Source organism: Hypomesus transpacificus, chromosome 21 (genome assembly GCF_021917145.1).
Source record: "Hypomesus transpacificus isolate Combined female chromosome 21, fHypTra1, whole genome shotgun sequence".
NCBI lineage: Eukaryota > Metazoa > Chordata > Actinopteri > Osmeriformes > Osmeridae > Hypomesus > Hypomesus transpacificus.
The window spans coordinates 3992175-4011236 of record NC_061080.1 but is presented as its reverse complement, the minus strand read 5'-3'; the positions used below and the strand labels follow the sequence as shown (position 1 = coordinate 4011236).

Sequence of the window (19062 nt, the reverse complement as noted above, 5' to 3'; positions counted from 1 at the left end):
CCATGTTCTCACACAGATGCTCATCTCTGACATTTCTGTTATGTGCAATTTCCTCTTTCCTGCCATTGGAGAATAAACCCACCAAAACGTTAGACTTTTTCACTGACTACCTACACTGCACCATACTCCGCAAACAGACTGCATTTCTATTTTGTTGTGTTTATCAAATAAATGAAATATATTTTCATCGTAGAGTGAAGTTTGTACAGACGCCACACTTCATGTGCCTACTTTTAGTTTATATTTTACCTAGAATTTTTTGTTTTAATATTCGTCATTAGAGGGCCTCTTTATTTAACTTCTCAGAGGCACACCATATTAAGACCAATTTGAACATATCTGTAAAGAATATATGTTATAACCCGTGGTCCAATTCATAATAAAACTAAATTTAACATGCATGTACAATTATGACTGAATTGGCCAAACCCCTCAAAGTACTTGTGTATTTTGGTGTGGTAACGTCACTGCATAATCAGCATTTGTGTTTGGGTGTGACAGGTGCAAAAACCACAACCTGTTCAGCTGAGGTGTTGCTAAGGCTGGCGTTTTAGTCTCTGTAGTTCTCTTTTTGTCTTAATTTTTTTTACATGATTCAAATATATTCTGCTATACTAAAACAGATTGGATACAAATATGGACATGATGTTAAATTAATGGTAAGTCTGTGTCAATTGAGGATGAGACGCTAAACCCAGACCTTTACACCCTCTGGTAAAATGTCCCTTGGCTCTAACCATTACAATTCTATTAGAACTATGTATTTTTCTTATGTTGCTTTGAATAAAATCATCTCCTAAATGAATAAAATGTAAATAGCCTATTTAAATGTACAGTACAAAGCTCAGACACCCAAGATGTTCTCAGGTTTTTGTTTTTGGTCAAATGCTTACTTAAGAAAATAGTTGTTTTCTTGTGGGCCTAAGACTTTTGTACAATTTGGCAATCAATGCTCTGAGGAAACAGTCTTGTTTCATTTCTCTTTTATTACATTTTTTTGGTGTGTTACAGTTCAATTAATCAAATATGTTATACTGTTTCTAGTAATTCCAGGTTTATATCCTCAAACAAATAGAATAACAAAATCACTTAACAAAAAATGGAAATAGAATTGAGTATCGCAACTGCAATTTATTTTAGCTGGATTCTTCTTTACTCTTTACTAAATTTAAGATTTAGATTCCCCATAAAAGGGTTCAAAAACTGTTTTATGAACCTTGAGAGAGAAGTCAACAATGGGGCAACCCTGCGTTATGCAACCCAGGGATATGATGTCCACATGAGGGGAGAGGTATTCAAGGAGGGAACTGGGTGTTACCCCTCCACTGGCCTCAATCAGCAGAAAGGGGAACTTTTCCTTCAGAAGCCGGGCTGCAACACACAGTTCCTGTGTGAAGGAGGGACCAGAAAATTGAATCAAACCAAAAACTCCAATCAAAAGTATGTAACAGAACTTTTCAAATATGATTTGACCCAGGTCCGACCGACTACTTTTACTATCTGACCGACTACTTTTACTATCAATCCCAGACAGTCTCACCTCAGGCTTGAAGTTATCCAGCATTACTATGTCAGCTCCTGCTGCTGCTGCCTCGCTGCCCTCCTCCCTGGAACCACACTCCACCTCGATCTTACTGCTGAAGCCACACACAGCACGGGCATCCATAACCGCCTGGGGGGGGGGGGGGGGGGGGGGTTAAGGATGGTACACGTGTAACTGAATATCTTATACATTTGAGTGTCCGATCTAACACATTTACATCCTATTGTGTGGTTCCCGACCAGGGTACAGTATGTGAGTGTCCTGCACACCCCCTCTTAGGTTGGTTGAGGGGCAGTTCTATGGGCGCATGTGAAGCCCTCTGTGACATGCTTGCGTGTAAAAAGGGCTATACAAATAAATTTGATTTGATTTGAGTAGGCACTTCACCCTACTTGCCTTGGGAGCAATGTTCCTGTACTTACTGTAAGTCGCTCTGGATAAGAGCGTCTGCTAAATGACTAAATGTAAATGTAAGAGAGCTTTACCTGTGTGATACTTCCTGAAGCCCAAACATGGTTATCCTTCAGCATCACCATCCCGCTCAGATCCTGTCTATGCATGGACACTCCGCCCACCAGCATGGCATACTTCTCCACCAATCGGAAGCCAGGGGTTGTCTTTCGTGTGCCTGCCACCTGCCCTTGCCATCCAGCTTTTGAGGTGATGTACTGCAGCTTGGAGCAGCGAGTGGCAATCCCAGAAGCTCGGGCCAGGCAGTTGAGGGCTGGCCTCTCCCCCAGGAGGACACACCTGGCTGGGCCTCTCACCACAGCAGTTGGGGTTACAGCCCCTGGACCTGGTGGGGTAAGATTGCTCAATTATGTAAGACCTGGATTCAAATTCATGTTTGCCTGGCTTTGGAATGGGGCGATTTCAGTCATGTTTTCAACAACTAATATGATAACAAAAAACACTTTTTCAGTAGGATTACTGCAAGTTATTTTAGTCTTGGATGGAATTTCACAGAATCATACCCAGGTCTGCCCCCTCTTGGTACATCCATTCCACAGTGCAGCCAAGCTCGGTAAACACTGCTGTGAAAAAGGGGATTCCCGCCAAAATACTACAGGGTGATTTACAAAACAACGTAGCCTCAACGTCCTGTGACCCCACACACACCCCTGCAGGGTCGAAGTTGGGCGTGTCCTCTGCCAGCCAATCACGTACCAGGCGAGTAATCGCGTGGGGTGGGATTGAGTGTGATAGGTCGAGTTGTGGCTGGCTCATACTGATAGGTGAATATGGGTCGTCCTATTGAAAAGAAGAATGACATTAGATTTGGTATTTGAATATGATAACAGTTTACATGATAAATTAACTTATTTAAGCTACATAGTTCCCTTTAGACTTTCTCTTACGTTTGTATGAGAGCGATGGCATAATAGACTACTCAAGTTTATTGCCATTGGTATAAACAGAAAAATAACCCCTTTCTAGGTAAGTCTCAACAGAGAAATTAGCGGATATTCAAAGGTAATAGTGTCTTTTGGTGTTTTGGATGGTTTACTTTTATCTGTTGATGCTCTAGCTGGAATGTGCCAGGTTGCAGAGGGTCAATGTGGATGGATGTTGTGTTCTGGTATTCAGTAAAACTACAAAATAGACAGTCAGTCACCACATTTGTCCGAGGCAAACTGGACAGGTAAACTAGTTTGATACATGAATCATTATAAATACATAAATATATATGTGAGATAACAATGGTTTGCGCTCGCCGAAGGCAAGCACAGCCCAATTATGTAGGCCCTATCTGACCTACTCATCTTAGTTGCAGATTTGTATCATGTACATGTATTTACATGTATTCATTTAGCAGATGCTTTTATCCAAAGTGACTTACAAGAAAGAGCTTTACAAAAAGTGCATAGGTCAATATTCATAAACAATGATAGCCCCAAAAACATTGCGGGTAGACAAAATTAATTTCAATAATACATATAATATCATGTTATAACTATCTTGGTAGTAAAGTTGTCAAACGTATCCAACAGTTCATCTTCTTTGCACTAGGGCACATAGCAAACCCTACCCGAACGCTTTCAGAAAACAGTAACGTGGGGAAGGACCATGCATGCAAATAGTTGCATGCATCATCGTCACCAGAGCAACCCAATCCCAGTTTAGCCATCTCTGCATAATGTTTGAGATAGGCAACAATGGAATATTTATGTCAGTGGTTACTGGATACATAATTTCGCAGGTTTATAGTTTGCTATCTGGAACTGCACATGTGTTCCTTTACGGGTTTTCTCACCTCTCTTTATGTGACTTCAGATGCCGCACAAAATTTGAAGTGGTTGAGATGACATCGTTAATTTGTTTGCCACATATTTTGCATACAGCTACTCTTTTGTTGTTCTCCACCCTGAAATGTTTGAAACCATAAGCAATGACTTTTGGCTTCCTGCTTGACATGATAAAAGTATTGTGAGAGTCGAGCGCTTCACACAGAACGAGTCACTAATGTTGAAGTCGGAAGTCCAATGACAGTAGAAGGCAACCAACAGTCACATGACTCGAGTCCAAGTCATATGACTCGAGTCCACGTTTCCAAATATCACTTCAATTTCACATTAAACCATTGGCCTAAGGTAGCATATCATCGAAACATTTTTTACAAAAAACGGAGACAAAATAAGTTAATAATTTGACGTAGTGTGGACTGATCTTTAAGTCATTTAAGACCTTTAAGACGCAACACATTTTGAGTGTTGTAAATTAGGTTATAAAGTAAAAGGAAAAACACAGCCTGAACAAATACGTGATAACCTGTTTAATCGTTTAAATTAATTAAATGATACATAATTCCAACAAAAGGAACTACAGAATATGTTAAATTAAATACGGAACATAGGACTACATTATTTACTGACCTTACTTATCAAACAATATTATATATTCCTTGGCAATGGACTAAAAAATCCTCTTCTTTTGTTGAATGGTCTCTAGTAGTTACACATGCTCTTCAGTATTGGAATTTGACCCTTCAATGTTGACACACTGACTGAAGAAGTTGTGAACTCAGTCATCTCGATACAAGTGGGGTAAAACTTCCAAAATATGTTTTCTTATTTTAGATTTTCTGTATGTTGTCATTTTCACTGTATAACACTAAACCAACATTTGACCGAGTATCATGAATACGATCTGATGGCAATTTAACAAGCAATTAACAAGCAATTTTAGCAGGATTAGCCAGACCCTTCTCGGATTAGCAGCAATCGATTAATGCAATTCAAATTGTCTGTTGATAGTTCTGCAGATATTTCACTGACAAATTATGTTTTTGTTTCTAATGATGCTAAATTGGAAATGTAATAGGCCTAATCACTAGGAGGCACTGTCTCCCCCCCCCCCCCCCCCCCCCCCTCAAAAAGAACTAGGTTCATGACGTAAGGCAGTTTTGCGCAGCTTTGCGCTCTCACTACTCTCTCGAATAGACCCCAGTTTCACACCCATTGCTCGATATAAGGAAGTGAAAGTATACACATGGAGGGTGTGTCTTTTCCATGAAATATATATTTTATTTTATAAAGTCCTCGTTGGATAATAATGGGGGACGCTGCAAAGGTTAAACGGCGGGAACAGTTGAAGCGCTGGGCTGGCTCGAGCACGGACCGAGAACCGCCTGTGCCCAGACGAAGGTGGCGGGGCGATGTCGAGGATGTTGACCAGACGGAGGCCGTAGACAACGCCAAGCTAAAGGACCCTTCTCGGGATGTAAATACCACAGGGGAAGCCAGTCACCTACTCAAACGAAGGTGTCGTAGCTAGCTACTTTTATTTACGTATTATCCAACAAAAATCATACACATACAGATGTTATTTCTGTTAGTTTTTCTAAGATAGCTTAAGTTAGGCTAGCTAGTATCTACACCGGATGCTAGAGAGGAATGTTGTGCGTGGGCTAGGAAGCTAGCTAGCCTGTTTAGCCCAATACGCTCATTTTATCCATCTAGCTGAACTACATGAACATATTTATTTCCACCAAGACACTACACATTTGGCCCGATAGTGCTACTGAAATAAGTAGCTAAGACCTACTGTATGATCCTAACGCTTCTTTATAGGCAGCAAACAACTACTCTATCTACCCACGTCCAATCTATGTCAAATGAGTTGTCATGTGAGACATATTAAGTTACTATTTAAAAAAACATGTTAAATTGTTCAATGGAAAGGAGGCGAGTGAGGTTCGACATAGCAGCAGAGTTCCTGGCTGCTTGTGCCAGTGGAGACATAGATGAAGCCAAGGAGATGCTGAGAGAGGCGAGTGAGATGGAGGGAAAGAACGGAGAACGTCACCAGGCAGAGATTGTCAACTGTGCCAACGCTGACGGAATCACAGCCCTTCACCAGGTAAAGGACTGCATGGTTCTGAAGTGCCACTGAGCAGCTGCCCGTATCAGATTTGTATCATTGCCATACCTAAACAGTTTGTTTTCCCATTCCAGGCATGTATAGATGGGAGCATGGATGTGGTGTTGTTTCTTTTGGCCCATGGTGCCAATGTCAACCAGGTGGACAGTGAAGGCTGGACTCCTCTGCATGTGGCCGCCACCTGTGGAAACCTGGAGATCATTGAGTATGTACCTACTTAACCATTTAATCCTAGATAAGGCCAAGGACTCTGTGAAACTGCCCTGACCCATAAACCAAAGGGCGGACTTGGTCAAATTCTGTGGTGTGGCCAGTTTGTGTGGGCAGCGGGCTATTTTGTGCTGTCAAACAATGCGTTCTATTGTTGCCTTGTTTGGCGTGACCATAGCATTTAAGCTGAAGCAGAAATGGACACAGGCGTCAGATTGTGTGGCAAAGGCCCTCTTTCCCAGAAGCTTAGTTCCTCCTCTCTTAGTAGCTTGAGCTGTTTTTTTCCCCCCATTTGTTGACGGCTTTTAACCGACCGTGGCCTCGATACGATAGAAAGAGGAAAAAGCTTAATCCATTATTGTGTGTAATAAGATTCAATCAAACAACCCCCCCAAAAAACACTGAGTAGACTTGAGTTTGTTGAAAAAGCTGTTAAGAGTTTCGCACTGAACGTTGCCCGGGTAATAACTTTGCCATGTGTCTGTGTCGCAGTTTCCTCCTGCAGCGGGGTGCCTCCCTGTGTGCCGTGAACTGTGACGGGGACGTCCCCCTGGACATTGCCGAGGACGAGGCCACCGAGTCCTTCCTCCAGGTGTACACACAGAGACAAGGTGGGCCCACGGGAGACCCGTAGGCAGGACCTGAGTCACAGCTCAGAAGACGAGAGAGATAGGGACACACACAGAAAGAGAGACACAGAAAGAGAGACACTGAGAGAGAGACAGAGAGAGAGAGACACAGAGAGAGACACAAAGAGAGACACAGAGAGAGACACAGAGAGAGAGACACAGAGAGAGGGGGAAGGGGTATATTCATCATTGCACCATGTTGACATTTGGCCTGTTAAACTGGCAAGATGGAGTTTCCTCTTTCGTCAGGTTCGAAAGTTAGTTTCATAGCCTTGCCACTTCCTGTGTTTTAACTTCCATGCAGAGTTAAAAAACAAAGTCAAAGGCCAGTGCGCAGATGTGGTGCATTTTCTCTAAGCTGTTGGTTATAGCCGTCCCATTAATAATAACATTATTATTATTATTATGTTCAAATGCATTCCCCCCCAAAAAAAGAAATCATTCAAATAGACTGTGAGCATTGCATATGACTGCAGTGTTTCCCACACATAGACTAATTTGTGGCGGTGCGCCACAGAATCAACACCAGCTGCCACATATTGCGTTTCGTTATTATTATTATTCTTAATGCTATTTAAAACACGCAGCGTTTTCGGTCAGCTGCATTTACTTTTCCCTTTTCTCCCTCTGTCTCTGTCACTCACGCGTCTCTAAAATACACACACACACAGTCACAACGTCAGCACACGTAAGCAACGATGCCATGCAATATCAGCGAGCCTTCCGCATTAGTACCGTAGCTAAAAGTCTAGGAAAGTTTAGGGTACTTTTCGCTAGGTACCTACGAACATGTTTTAATTTTTAGTGAGCTGTCTCACAAGCCCTACTTACCCGGCGTCATGAAGCCGACCAGCTAAATAGTTATTTAGCACTAGCAATGCTACCCCTCCCCCCCTCCCGAGCCATAAATTGCTTTTCTAATCTGTGGGAAACACTGGACATTACATTACATTTAGTCATTGAGCAGACACTCTTATCCAGAGCGACTTACAGTAGGTACAGGGACATTCTCCCCGAGGCAAGTAGGGTGAAGTGTCTTGCCCAAGGACACAACGTCATTTGGCAGGGCCCGGGAATCGAACCAATAACCTTCTGATTAATAGCCCAACTCCCTGTGAGGCCTCCCAACTGGACTGTATGTATGTATTGAGTATGTTGTCCTCCTGTGGGTCAGGTGTGGATGTGGAGGCAGCTAAGCGGGTGGAGGAGGAGCAGATCATGACGGACGCCCGGGCCTGGCTGACGGAGGGGCTGCCCTCGAACCTCCGCCACCCTCGGACCGGGGCCACACCCTTGCACGTAGCGGCAGCCAAGGGTTACCTGGAAGCCATCAAGTGAGCAACTGTTTTTTATTTCCTTATTCTTCTTCCCTTGTACGATACATTTCACATCGTCGTACACCATGACAAGCCGTCCGGGTTTGCCGATATCGACACATCTGGACGCGTACGGTTCGTCCCAGCCTCGCGTCGAGCCCTAACTCGGGGATCCTCACGTGGGTGTGTTTTCAGGCTGCTGTGCCAGTGCGGGCTGGAAGTGTCGGCCATGGACTGTGACGGCTGGACGCCCCTCCACGCCTCGGCTCACTGGGGCCAGGGAGAGGCCTGCCAGATCCTGGCCGAACACCTGTGCGACATGGAGGCCCGCAGCAACGGGGTGAGACCCACAGGCACACACCCGGCGGACACGCCACTCCCCATTTCAATCAGTGTGATCCAGGTGCTGCTACACAAACACGTTGTAGTAGGACGCCTTGTGTGTTGTGGGGGAATGACAATGCAGCACCTGTGGATATACGCTTTGAACTGTTCTGGTTGGAGGTGATATGGGGAGGGGGGGGGGGGGGGGGGCTCCTGTGTGTTATCAGGGTTTCCTGCAGAAAATGTGTTAGTCAAGGTGAGATTTGCTGATGGACGGGGGGGGGGGGGGAGAGTTTTCCTCCAAAAACGAAGTTCTCTAGAGAAGGGAGACTGCCATTGGAATGAAAGGGAGAAAACTGTGAATATCGCTAATTAAAAACAACGTAATTAAGGCAGAAACCCTGGTGTTATGAACCCTCTGCTCGTACTGTCACTCAGCAATGCGAGGTATGCGCACTGTTCTCTTGACAACGCGCTCCGTGCCTTGTGTCTGAACTTCGAACGCGGGTCACACCACACACTGTTACACACACCCACACACACAGCCACACACGCATAACTACACACACAACGTTTATAGACGAGCCGAGCGGGGCTTTCGTTGTGTCACGTTTTGCTACTTCTTCTTAACTTGAGTTTGTTTGCAAAAATAACTCTTCCAGGGTCAGACGCCGTTTGATGTCGCTGACGAGAGCGTAGCCGCCCTGCTGAAGGAGCTGTCGCTGAAGCAAGCCAACGTGAGATTCATGTCCTACTCTTTTGACTGTGCAAAAAGATGATTTGTGCCTATGCCATATGCAAATCAGCCTCCTAACCTAAACATGCTAATTACTCATCCATTCGATGTTGGTATTTTTCCGTTCATGCGAATCAAATTTGGCGGCGTATATCCTGTTAGCCACGGACGTCGTCCGTGATAACCTGTCTCTTTTTGTTTGACAACGGTACAATATCAAACATTGTGGTTTCTCGTGTCCCCTCTCCCCCACAGTGGCGTAACGAACAGTCGTTCGTGGACAGACTGAACCAGCCGGGATCCGCCGCTGCCAACGCCCAGAGCAAACGGCGGAGGTGTGTTGAAGGCCCAGCCCATCTGTCTCTCCCACACCGGGGTCTCCTAACCACGCACAAGGCCACCTGGTTCCAGTGAATGGTCATTAGTAAGCTCTATGGAAGCCTGATAACGACCCTTCATTTGAATCAGGTGTGCTGGAACAGGGAAACTATAACATACAGGGCAGTGGTCCCTGAATACCAGGGTCAGGAAAGGCTGCTCTAGGGGGAAATTCTGACACCAGTCAATGGGTTAAGGATTAATGTCCTTACCTGGAGAGTCTAGAGAAGGCTATAGCGTGTGTGTGTGTGTGTATATATATATATATATATATACACACACACACACATACACGCACGCTCACAAGGCTAACCCCATGGCGTGGTGAAGCGTTAGCGAGGCTAACAAGGCTAACCATGTGGCGTGCTGAAGCGTTAGCGATGTTAATGAGGCTAACCCCATTGCGTGGCCTGTGTGTCCAGGAGCTCCGTGTGCAGGATGAGCAGCAGGGACAAGATGAACGTCCAGGACCAGTCGAAGGAGAGGGGCGTGTCGGGAGGGTTGGAGCTGAACGAGGAGAGAGAGAGCGGCTCAGGTAAACAAACTGTGTGTTACTCGGTGGGTGGAGCTTTTAGATCAAGGGGATGCCCCTCCCACCACCACCACCTATGCGTTGCTATGGATTAAAGTGTCTGCTAAATGCACACATTACAACACTGCTAGGCTAAAGACTAATGTCGGGCATAAGTTAAATTGATTCAAATTTGCACCGTGCTATGTTTTCCTGAGCGTGACTTCCTTTTTGACTGGGTTTAGACTTCACGCTGTAGATTGCACAACCAGAGGGACCTCAGTTTTGGTGTTGACGTATGACCTTTTTGTGTGACAGAGAGTTCCGCTGTGTCCAGTCCTGATAGTGAGAGTGTCCCCACCCCCGCCTACAGCCCCGCTGAGAAGGTAATACGCACGCGGCCATATTTGTAGTTCTCCTTGTACTGTGTAACCGTATTGATCTGTTGCCTGTACAGAGTGCTCTTTGTAGTAGCTTAACCTACAAACGTGAATGAGGTATCTAAAGAACGAGTCCGCTTTTTTTTTTTTTGTAATTTGAATCACCTTCTCCGTTTTTGTTTTTGCTGCCTCCCAGACTCCAGAGGAGCGGGATGTGGAGGAGAAGGAGCAGGACCTGGCCAGCCGCACCGCCCGGGTCCCACCCACCCCCCAGAGGAGGGACAGCCCGGCAGAGAGCCCCAACAACCCCAACGCTGACAGGCGCAAGTAAGACCCCCACCCCACACGCCACTTCACAAACACCCTAGGTGGACCTCAGAGAGGGGAGATTCTGAAGTTCCGGCTGTTGTCAAATGACAGTGTTCATGGATGCAGTGAGTGAAGGGATACTTAGGCTGGCGAAACCGAGTTGTGTTTGCAGATGAGAAGAACGCGGAGGTTTCCATTTGGAGCGGAATGAACGTTCCACCGGGGGTTCTGGTGATGGGTACTAATGCGTCTGCATCGTGGATGTGTGTTCTCTCAGGTTCCAGGCCCCAGTCAGAGACGAGGAATCCGAGTTCCAGAGGAAAGCCCGCTCACGTCTCATGCGACAGTCTCGACGCTCCACCCAGGTGAACAGCGCTCAACCGACAGCCGTTGACAAATCAAACACGCTATACATCTCGGGTCTGGTCCGGGGGGGGGGGGGTCACTTCTCTCATCAAAGCGTGCTTGTTTTCCATGACAGGGTGTGACCCTCACTGACCTGAAGGAGGCAGAGAAGACTGTTAAACCTACAGAGCCAGCGCGCTCCGTCCAGCCCGTCAGTCCCATCGTCACCGTCACGCCTGCAGAGAGAGGTGGGGGCCCAGACCACAGGGGAACTGGACACGCGCCGCACATATCTGATTTTATACTTATCTGAAGCAACTGTAGCCCTCCCTGAAAGAATACACATGCACAAGAATGAGTTTCCTACTGTTTATGCAATTACAAAAAACAATCAGGGTTTACTATGTTAGTTTTGTCTATTGTGAGTAGTCTCTATTGTGAGTAAAATCAGAATCAGAAGGGATTTTATTCGCCGTGAATGTTTGCACAAACAAGGAATTAACTTTGGCAGGGAGGTGCATACATTAAACATATAGGAATATTGAAACTTAAATATGTGGACTAACTATACAAAAGGAGCAAAGTCTTGCTAATACTAAGGGGCGTTTAGATAATACTAAAGGGAATAAAAATAAAATATAAGTAGCCATAATTTACAGTTTAACCTTAAAAATAAAGAAAATAAAGAGTGCAATAAAGTAGTCTCTAATGTGAGTAGTCTCTATTGTGAGTAGTCTCTATTGTGAGCAGTCTCTATTGTGAGTAGTCTCTATTGTGAGTAGTCTCTATTGTGAGCAGTCTCTATTGTGAGCAGTCTCTATTGTGAGTAGTCTCTATTGTGAGTAGTCTCTATTGTGAGTAGTCTCGATTGTGAGTAGTCTATTGTGAGTAGTCTCTATTGTGAGTAGTCTCTATTGTGAGCAGTCTCTATTGTGAGTAGTCTCTATTGTGAGCAGTCTCTATTGTGAGTAGTCTCTATTGTGAGCAGTCTCTATTGTGAGCAGTCTCTATTGTGAGCAGTCTCTATTGTGAGCAGTCTCTATTGTGAGTAGTCTCTATTGTGAGCAGTCTCTATTGTGAGTAGTCTCTATTGTGAGTAGTCTCGATTCAGAGGTCTTTGGTCAGGAGTGTATAGTGAACAGTGTGCTGTGTGTCTGTGTTCCAGACACTGACCCAGTGAGGCTGGAGGAGCCCGAGGGAGAGTCTCGTCTGGGAGTGAGGGAGAGACGGAGGGGGAGGAAGGAGAGACGCTCCACTGGGATCGTCCAGCTGCCTGGAGAGGTGAGAGCGACCCCGTCCATGGTCTCATGTGGCCTCTGTCCCACCAGTGTCTCACAGACCTTACACACATCGTCACGGAGAGAAGCGACTGCTATCTGGATCATTTAGTTAATCTTGTGAATTGAGCAAAAAAAAACAGCAAATGCTGGTTTTGTATTACCATGCCAACGATTTAACGTCACAATCGTTTGCTCAGAATGAAGACGAGAACGAGTTCTGTTTGGGTGATTCTCACGCCAAGGACCCTCCGAGGTAGGTGTCCCCTCCGACCGGGCAACGCATTTTGTGACCTTGACGTGTTTCCGGCGTGTGAGGGGGGGGGGGGGGGCAACCCCAACAATAACCCCCGTCTGTTGCCCTGCCTTTTCAGTGAGTCTCAAGCTGGGAATTCTTCACCCGACTACAAGACGGTGAGTGGCGCTTTCTATTCGCGGACACGTCCTGTTGATACAGCCACACGGAAACGGCCTAAAACAGTGTGGGTGGCGGGGGGGGGGGGGGGGGGGGGGGGGAGGATGCCAAGCTAAAAGCGTCTCTTGTGCTGCTTCCCTGGCAGCTGTACTCGGAGGTGGTGGAGAAGAACAGCCTGCTGAAGGAGCGCCTGCAGGAGACAGAGCTGCTGCTCAGCCAGAGCAAGGTGGAGCTGGAGAAACTCCGACAGGTCAGCCTCCACCACGCATCCCACAATGCACCACACCTAGGGATTTCTGCACAGCTGCACGGGGCCGACCCACAATCCCCTTAAAAAAAAGAAAAGTGTTTAGTACTCCAATTTGGAGAAGCGGCTGCTCACTAGCCTTGCGGTGTGGCTCATGCATCACCACGCTTAAATGTTTGTCTCCACCACAGAGTCAAGAAGAGAGCAGTGCTGACAGACCGGCTCTGCTAGAACTGGAACGATTTGTAAGTCTCCAACTGCCAGCGATTTGTCGACTCACCTTTTGTATTCACGACTGTTTATTAGTGCTAGTGACTGTGTTATTGAAATTGTTGTCAGTAGAGCACGCTTGGAAAGCTTGTGTGAAACGATGATTTTCATTGCTAGTTTTTCTTCCTGCAGGAGAAAAGAGCACTCCAGAGAAGAGCGTTGGAACTGGAGGATGAATTAAAGGTACAAAGGCACATTGCAAATGAGACCATTTTATCAAGTTAAAGTTTCAGGTTTATTGCCATTTGTATCAAAGTTACACAGGTACATTGGAGTCTGCTCTACTTGACTATCCCCAGCAGCCTATCTAAAGCTATCATACATCATCTAAAGCTATCATACATCATCTAAAGCTATCATACATCATCTAAAGCTATCATACATCATCTAAAGCTATCATACATCATCTAAAGCCATCATTAATCTTCTAAGGCTTGTCATGATGCTACCTGGAGTCTCTCTTTATCCCCAAAGATACTTGGGAGACTTTGGTGTATCCTAAGTCACATGGTTAGAGTTAGGGTTACGCCACGCTGACGGCTCAGTGGCAGGACATAGAACGACAACTGGATCCCTCTGTTCAGGACTGTCGAGGCGTTGTCAGGAAGTTCATGAAGGCAGTCTTGCCCCTTACTTACTTGATGATGTTTCTCCCCCCCTCCCCGGCAGGTTTTGGTGGACCTCCGAGCCGACAACCAGAGGCTGAAGGATGAGAATTCTGCCCTTATCCGAGTCATCAGCAAACTCTCCAAATGAGCGGCTCGCCTTTTGCGAAAGACCCGCGAAGCAAAGTGTTAAAAGTAACAAATTCCTTCTTTAGCCCATCTCAAAAGGCACAAACCAGGGAACACAAGGTCCTTCCACTGCTCTGGTTTTGAAAGACCGACAGCACATTAGTCTATCGACTAACCAGGAACTGGAAAGACGAGATGTTCAGGGTTATTTCTGTGGTTTGGCCTCAAGTTAGTCGATCCACTGTGTACCAAGCTGAACAGCACCTCCTATGGATTTACAGGGTACTGTAGGCCGTTCCTGTTAATCTGTTTGATCCTCACCGCTCTTATTTTACTGGAATATTTTTTTATGTGCTTCGCTTCTGCTTTAAAGCCATGCAACAAAAAAAAAAACAAGAACATGATTATAATTGTGTATATACCACTAGACACCAATGTTGGACAGGGCTAATAATGTCAAAGTCAGACATTTGGTTCTATGAACAAATCAAGGGGACCTTATTAGAATTAGACCCAAAACAACAAAAATGGTCTTGTAAATGTGCCAAAAACAAAAATGGTCTCCTCCCTCATGTCTAGCTAGTATTGCATGTTCTTTGGGGAAAAGGTGAAGTGATTGGTGTGTCTCTCTCAGGATGAGTTTGGGTCAATACTCAACTTGAGCTGACTACTGTAAAGTTGGACCAAACTGTATTTTACTGCATGTTTATTTCCCTCTCCTGTGAATGTATATTTATGTGTATATTTAAGTACATGGGCCCCTCTCCTGATGCTGCGGTGGTCTCTATTGTACAAGGACCAAGATGGTGGGTGCTCATAGTGTGACTGAGGCCTGTTGGTTCCTAGATGCAGGCAAGATGGGTCAAGTCTTTTTGAATGTTTACTGCAATTTTTTAAAAAGTAAAATGCATGCCAAATTGTATTTTGACAATGTGCCTTTCTATATATATTTGTAATTAATATTTCTATTTTTCTTTGGCAAAAGTACACAGTCAAAAATAAAATACAGTATGGTAACTAAAGGTTCTTAACTCCTGTGATGCTTCTTTTATCCATCTGATGCTCAGTCTTCCTAAACTGTGACAGTTGGGTTTAATAGTTTGGCCCAGTGCAGCTGCGGTGTCTACAGCTGAACCAGAGAATCCTTAAACACTCTCTGGCTGAACTGTTCTAGATCTGAACCAGAGAATCCTTAAACACTCTCTGGCTGAACTGTTCTAGATCTGAACCAGAGAATCCTTAAACACTCTCTGGCTGAACTGTTCTACAGCTGAACCAGAGAATCCTTAAACACTCTCTGGCTGAACTGTTCTAGAGCTGAACCAGAGAATCCTTAAACACTCTGGCTGAACTGTTCTAGAGCTGAACCAGAGAATCCTTAAACACTCTCTGGCTGAACTGTTCTAGATCTGAACCAGAGAATCCTTGAACACTGGCTGAACTGTTCTAGAGCTGAACCAGAGAATCCTTAAACACTCTCTGGCTGAACTGTTCTAGAGCTGAACCAGAGAATCCTTGAACACTCTCTGGCTGAACTGTTCTAGATCTGAACCAGAGAATCCTTAAACACTCTCTGGCTGAACTGTTCTAGAGCTGAACCAGAGAATCCTTAAACACTGGCTGAACTGTTCTCTTAAACACTCTGGCTGAACTGTGCCGCTGTGGGCTTCCTCCTCTCAGGCCCTGGGTTTGAAACAGGCTTGTGACATACCATCCGGTCAAATTATCCCTGGTAGAAATAAAAACCATACTCAAAATGAGGTTGTAACACAACTGTCATGACATGTTTGTCATGACGGTGTATGCACTAACCTGAAAGTTGATTACAGCCTCATTGCTTCTATTGCTACTACAAAATACAGTGGCAAAGCTGAACAGTGGATGGACCATCAGACGTTTATCATTACTTAAAAATAAAATAAAACGTTTTATATATATGTATAATTTGTACAAGGAAATTATTTTGATGAACATCTGCATAAGCAGAAGAATGCTCCAGGATAGTTAAGTTTCGTTTCAGCTTGACAGTCACCATTTCCCTGGTATGACGTGAATCGAAGGGGTGTATAAAAACCACAGCTGGTAAACATCAACAGTTTTGTTGCCTGTTAAGTCTGGTGAGTATGATTTCCTTTCATGTTTCTGAAATCTGAATTTTTCAGATTTGTATTTCTACAATGAAACATTGTATTTTACCTTTTGATGTTGGTTGAACTAGAATTATTGAGACAATTGCCAATTAGTATTCATTTGGGAACAATGGGGCAGATAATACAATGTTTTAAAGTAATACACTTTTAAAGACATTTCATTTTAAACAAAAGACTGTTGCCTTTCAGTGGTGTGTAGGATTATTTTACATGGACCTAAGCATTTGTCTCTTTAACCGTGAAAGCAAAATGAAGCCAGAGCTAATGACTTCTCTACATTTTACAGGTTCTTACGTTACATCAAAATACCTGAGAAGTGCTGTTCTTTCTTCTGCAAGTTCCCACAAGTCTAGAAGCTACAGTTGAAAATCCACTTGAATTGGCATAATGGTATACACAGAATGCAACTGCTTCTGGAGCAAAAACCATTGATGTTTATTGATATTCAATTCAAATGATAGATGTATTGTTATAAGGATTATTAATTGTGGTGTATAACCATCCTCTTTTGCTTTTTGTGTCAATGTTCTGCATCTCTTCTTCTCTGAGTATCTGTACTCTGCACTGTCTGCACTCTGTGGTGTACTCTATGCACTCTCTCTCTCTGTCTCTATTCTCCCTCTGTGATGGCCGGAAGGGCGCAGATAAATGGCTGTATGTAGCCAGTACACATGTACAAAAAACATACAACGGCTGAAATATGCTACCAAACAAATGGCTAAAATGTGCCGTCAAACAAATGGCTTGATACTACTACAAGACTACGTATGCCTACCAGCTACGTTTACCTACCAGATCACGTATGCCTACCAGCGGCGTGTAGCCACTACCAGACTGCGTTGAAGCCACCAAGTTGACTCCGGTCATGTATTCCTTGTTTTCATTTGAATACAGTCATTTCAATTAATGTTTAGTTTGCAGAATAAGATTTTATATCACCTGTCATTTCTCTAATCATAATTTTGGATCTCCCTAGGCTTGTCAAGCGACACACAACCTGCTCAAAGTGGATTGGGTACAGATACATTTTGCCCATATTCCCATGAATATGTATTCTCATTGATTAACCGGTTTATTTCATATCCGTATCAGATGGTCAAGCATGTTAGTTGTAAACAAACCTAAATCCATGACTGTCAAGCATATCAACAGGGTTCAATCTAATTTTTAATTAACTCTGATTTTCTACTAGGAGCTTATTCAGCAATGCGTAAAGTTCCAGGGTCTAGTTTTGTCTGGAGAGGAGGACATGGACTGGGTATGTGACCTGACTTCAAGGGTTAGACAATGGAAGCGATATACTGTCAATATGGTATCATGTAGAATGCGGTTTCTATGTTCATTTAGGCTGATATGTCTGGAGGAATAACCTGTTGTCACAACGATGAGGAATCTGAGGAGATGGACTGGGTATGAAAGAAATGTTAACTGACATGTTACAATCCCTTCCTTTCTTTGCTTGCGATAGATGCTCGTACTGTTATGAGATGCACACAATTGGGCGCAATTTTTTAAGACCAGCTTCTGATCAATATTTCGGGATGGCTAATTCTGTAATCTGGGTGTCTTTATTTATTTATTTAGAAGTTAAGCAATCCAAGTTTCTGGACCTGGAGGCAAAAAGGATTTGATGATGACGACTAAGCACATCTTGTCACAATGACATTGATCATCTGATTCAAGATACAGGTTGACGAAGGCCGGGATGGACAGTTCAAACTTCTGCTTTCCTCTGTCACCAACCATCTCTGGAGGAGGGGATCCCTCGCCGAATTGCTCCTCCCAAGGTTTCTTCCAATTTGTTTTTCTGGGAGTTTTTCCTTGTCTTCCTTGAGGGTTTAGGTTGGTTGAGGGTCAGTTCTATGGGCGTATGTGAAGCCCTCTGTGGCTTTGCTTGTAAAACGTTTATTTGTATACGCTGTAAATACAAGTCTGAACTTGGCCTTGCCACAAAACCTTTTCTGACACATTTGGCTGGACGATTGTTTGAAATCTACATTCTACGGTCCATTAACTTTTAACGGACCATGGATGGACTGCTGTAGATTTAACCCAAAAGTCAGATTCCTCTCAATGATTTTTTCCTGGAGTTCTCTTTCCTGTTTCTGTGTGTTTTTAGGTTACCTGTGAGGACGATGCTTGTAAATTGTTAGACTATATCAATTAGATTAACCAGTCAAATAGAATTAATAGTTGGCAATGCCTGCCCAAATGGAATGCTGTGCCCCCACAAATTACTTGGTTAAAATATAAATAAGTGTAATAATTTTGTCTGAGTTGATATGATGATGCTTTATAATAATAAAAAAAATAATGAATTGTTCATGTTCAATCCATCATGAAGGATTATTCTGCCTCTTTTGTTAAAAGGTGTGTCCCTATCTAAATCCCATAAGTCCCAACAGTGTAACTTCAGGCACTAAAGTAACTATTTCACCAAACAGTGTGAAATTCTGAATTATTCTTAAAGTGCTCCAAACTGAATCTCATAATACAGACAAAACAGACACAAAAAAAAGTTAAAAGCCTCAAGTTGTTGTGTGGTTATTTCCCTCCATTTATTGAGTTGTGGATAACATATATATTACTTAACTGATAGTAGACCTGATGATACAAATGCTTACCCACTGAGCCACAGAGGGTTCCTACAAAATTACTTTCTACAAGACAGTGTAATTGCCCTTGTGACACTACTGAATGCCAAAGAACAACGTAGGTTTTGTTTCTGCTACTGCCAAGTTATAAAACAGAATACTCTGCCTTCTAATCATACTTACAAAACAAGTGAAAGTTTTCTGAAGGATTTCTAAGAAAATCTTTCACGAAATACAGTGACGATAAGTTGACTTCTTTACTAGACAATTCTTTAATAGACTTATTTCTGCAACACGGTTAAATATTCACCATA

At 43.9% G+C, this 19062-nt stretch overlaps 2 protein-coding genes and 1 long non-coding RNA gene across 7 annotated transcripts; 2 read left to right on the top strand and 1 right to left on the bottom strand.

Annotated features, from left to right (window-relative positions):
* Window positions 1-982: 982 nt before the first annotated feature.
* On the bottom strand, window positions 983-4384 carry LOC124483515 (nicotinate-nucleotide pyrophosphorylase [carboxylating]-like). Of its 2 annotated transcripts, XM_047044006.1 has the most exons (6): window positions 3798-4384; window positions 3051-3135; window positions 2518-2794; window positions 2029-2339; window positions 1541-1672; window positions 983-1387 (listed from the first exon to the last, which is right to left on the bottom strand). In XM_047044006.1, exons 1-6 carry the CDS (start codon window positions 3956-3958, stop codon window positions 1169-1171), a joined length of 1185 nt encoding a protein of 394 aa, XP_046899962.1. In that variant the 5' UTR covers window positions 3959-4384; the 3' UTR covers window positions 983-1168. The 2 variants fall into 2 exon arrangements, with proteins under 2 accessions (XP_046899962.1, XP_046899963.1); XM_047044007.1 differs by lacking the exon at window positions 3051-3135 and having other exon boundaries at window positions 1040-1387.
* A 571-nt stretch (window positions 4385-4955) lies between these two features.
* Window positions 4956-15018, top strand: ppp1r12c (protein phosphatase 1, regulatory subunit 12C). The gene is made up of 20 exons (XM_047044005.1): window positions 4956-5304; window positions 5725-5902; window positions 5998-6128; window positions 6626-6744; window positions 7937-8096; window positions 8274-8418; window positions 9065-9139; window positions 9394-9473; window positions 9939-10051; window positions 10346-10413; window positions 10604-10734; window positions 10994-11081; window positions 11198-11309; window positions 12227-12342; window positions 12539-12594; window positions 12713-12752; window positions 12899-13003; window positions 13192-13245; window positions 13403-13453; window positions 13940-15018. Exons 1-20 carry the CDS (start codon window positions 5096-5098, stop codon window positions 14024-14026), a joined length of 2118 nt encoding a protein of 705 aa, XP_046899961.1. The 5' UTR covers window positions 4956-5095; the 3' UTR covers window positions 14027-15018.
* A 997-nt stretch (window positions 15019-16015) lies between these two features.
* LOC124483293 lies at window positions 16016-18490 on the top strand. Of its 4 annotated transcripts, none has more exons than XR_006957801.1 (6): window positions 16016-16121; window positions 16441-17021; window positions 17131-17169; window positions 17347-17412; window positions 17502-17564; window positions 17739-18490. It is a non-coding gene; the product is annotated as an uncharacterized LOC124483293 (long non-coding RNA). The 4 variants fall into 4 exon arrangements; XR_006957800.1 differs by having other exon boundaries at window positions 16017-16121; window positions 16441-16544; window positions 16704-17169; XR_006957802.1 differs by having other exon boundaries at window positions 16018-16121; window positions 16441-16544; window positions 16792-17169.
* The last annotated feature ends 572 nt before the right edge of the window (window positions 18491-19062 follow it).

Excerpts from the sequence above, each read along its gene's own strand:
- LOC124483515 (XM_047044006.1), bottom strand. The coding sequence starts at position 3,958 with ATGTCAAGCAGGAAGCCAAAAGTCATTGCTTATGGTTTCAAACATTTC. Across the intron at positions 2,340-2,517 it reads CCAAGAGGGGGCAGACCTGG|GTCCAGGGGCTGTAACCCCA; the intron begins GTATGATTCTGT and ends TTACCCCACCAG. Across the intron at positions 1,388-1,540 it reads TGGATAACTTCAAGCCTGAG|GAACTGTGTGTTGCAGCCCG; the intron begins GTGAGACTGTCT and ends TCCTTCACACAG.
- ppp1r12c (XM_047044005.1), top strand. The coding sequence starts at position 5,096 with ATGGGGGACGCTGCAAAGGTTAAACGGCGGGAACAGTTGAAGCGCTGG. Across the intron at positions 5,903-5,997 it reads GAATCACAGCCCTTCACCAG|GCATGTATAGATGGGAGCAT; the intron begins GTAAAGGACTGC and ends TTCCCATTCCAG. Across the intron at positions 10,414-10,603 it reads CCTACAGCCCCGCTGAGAAG|ACTCCAGAGGAGCGGGATGT; the intron begins GTAATACGCACG and ends GCTGCCTCCCAG.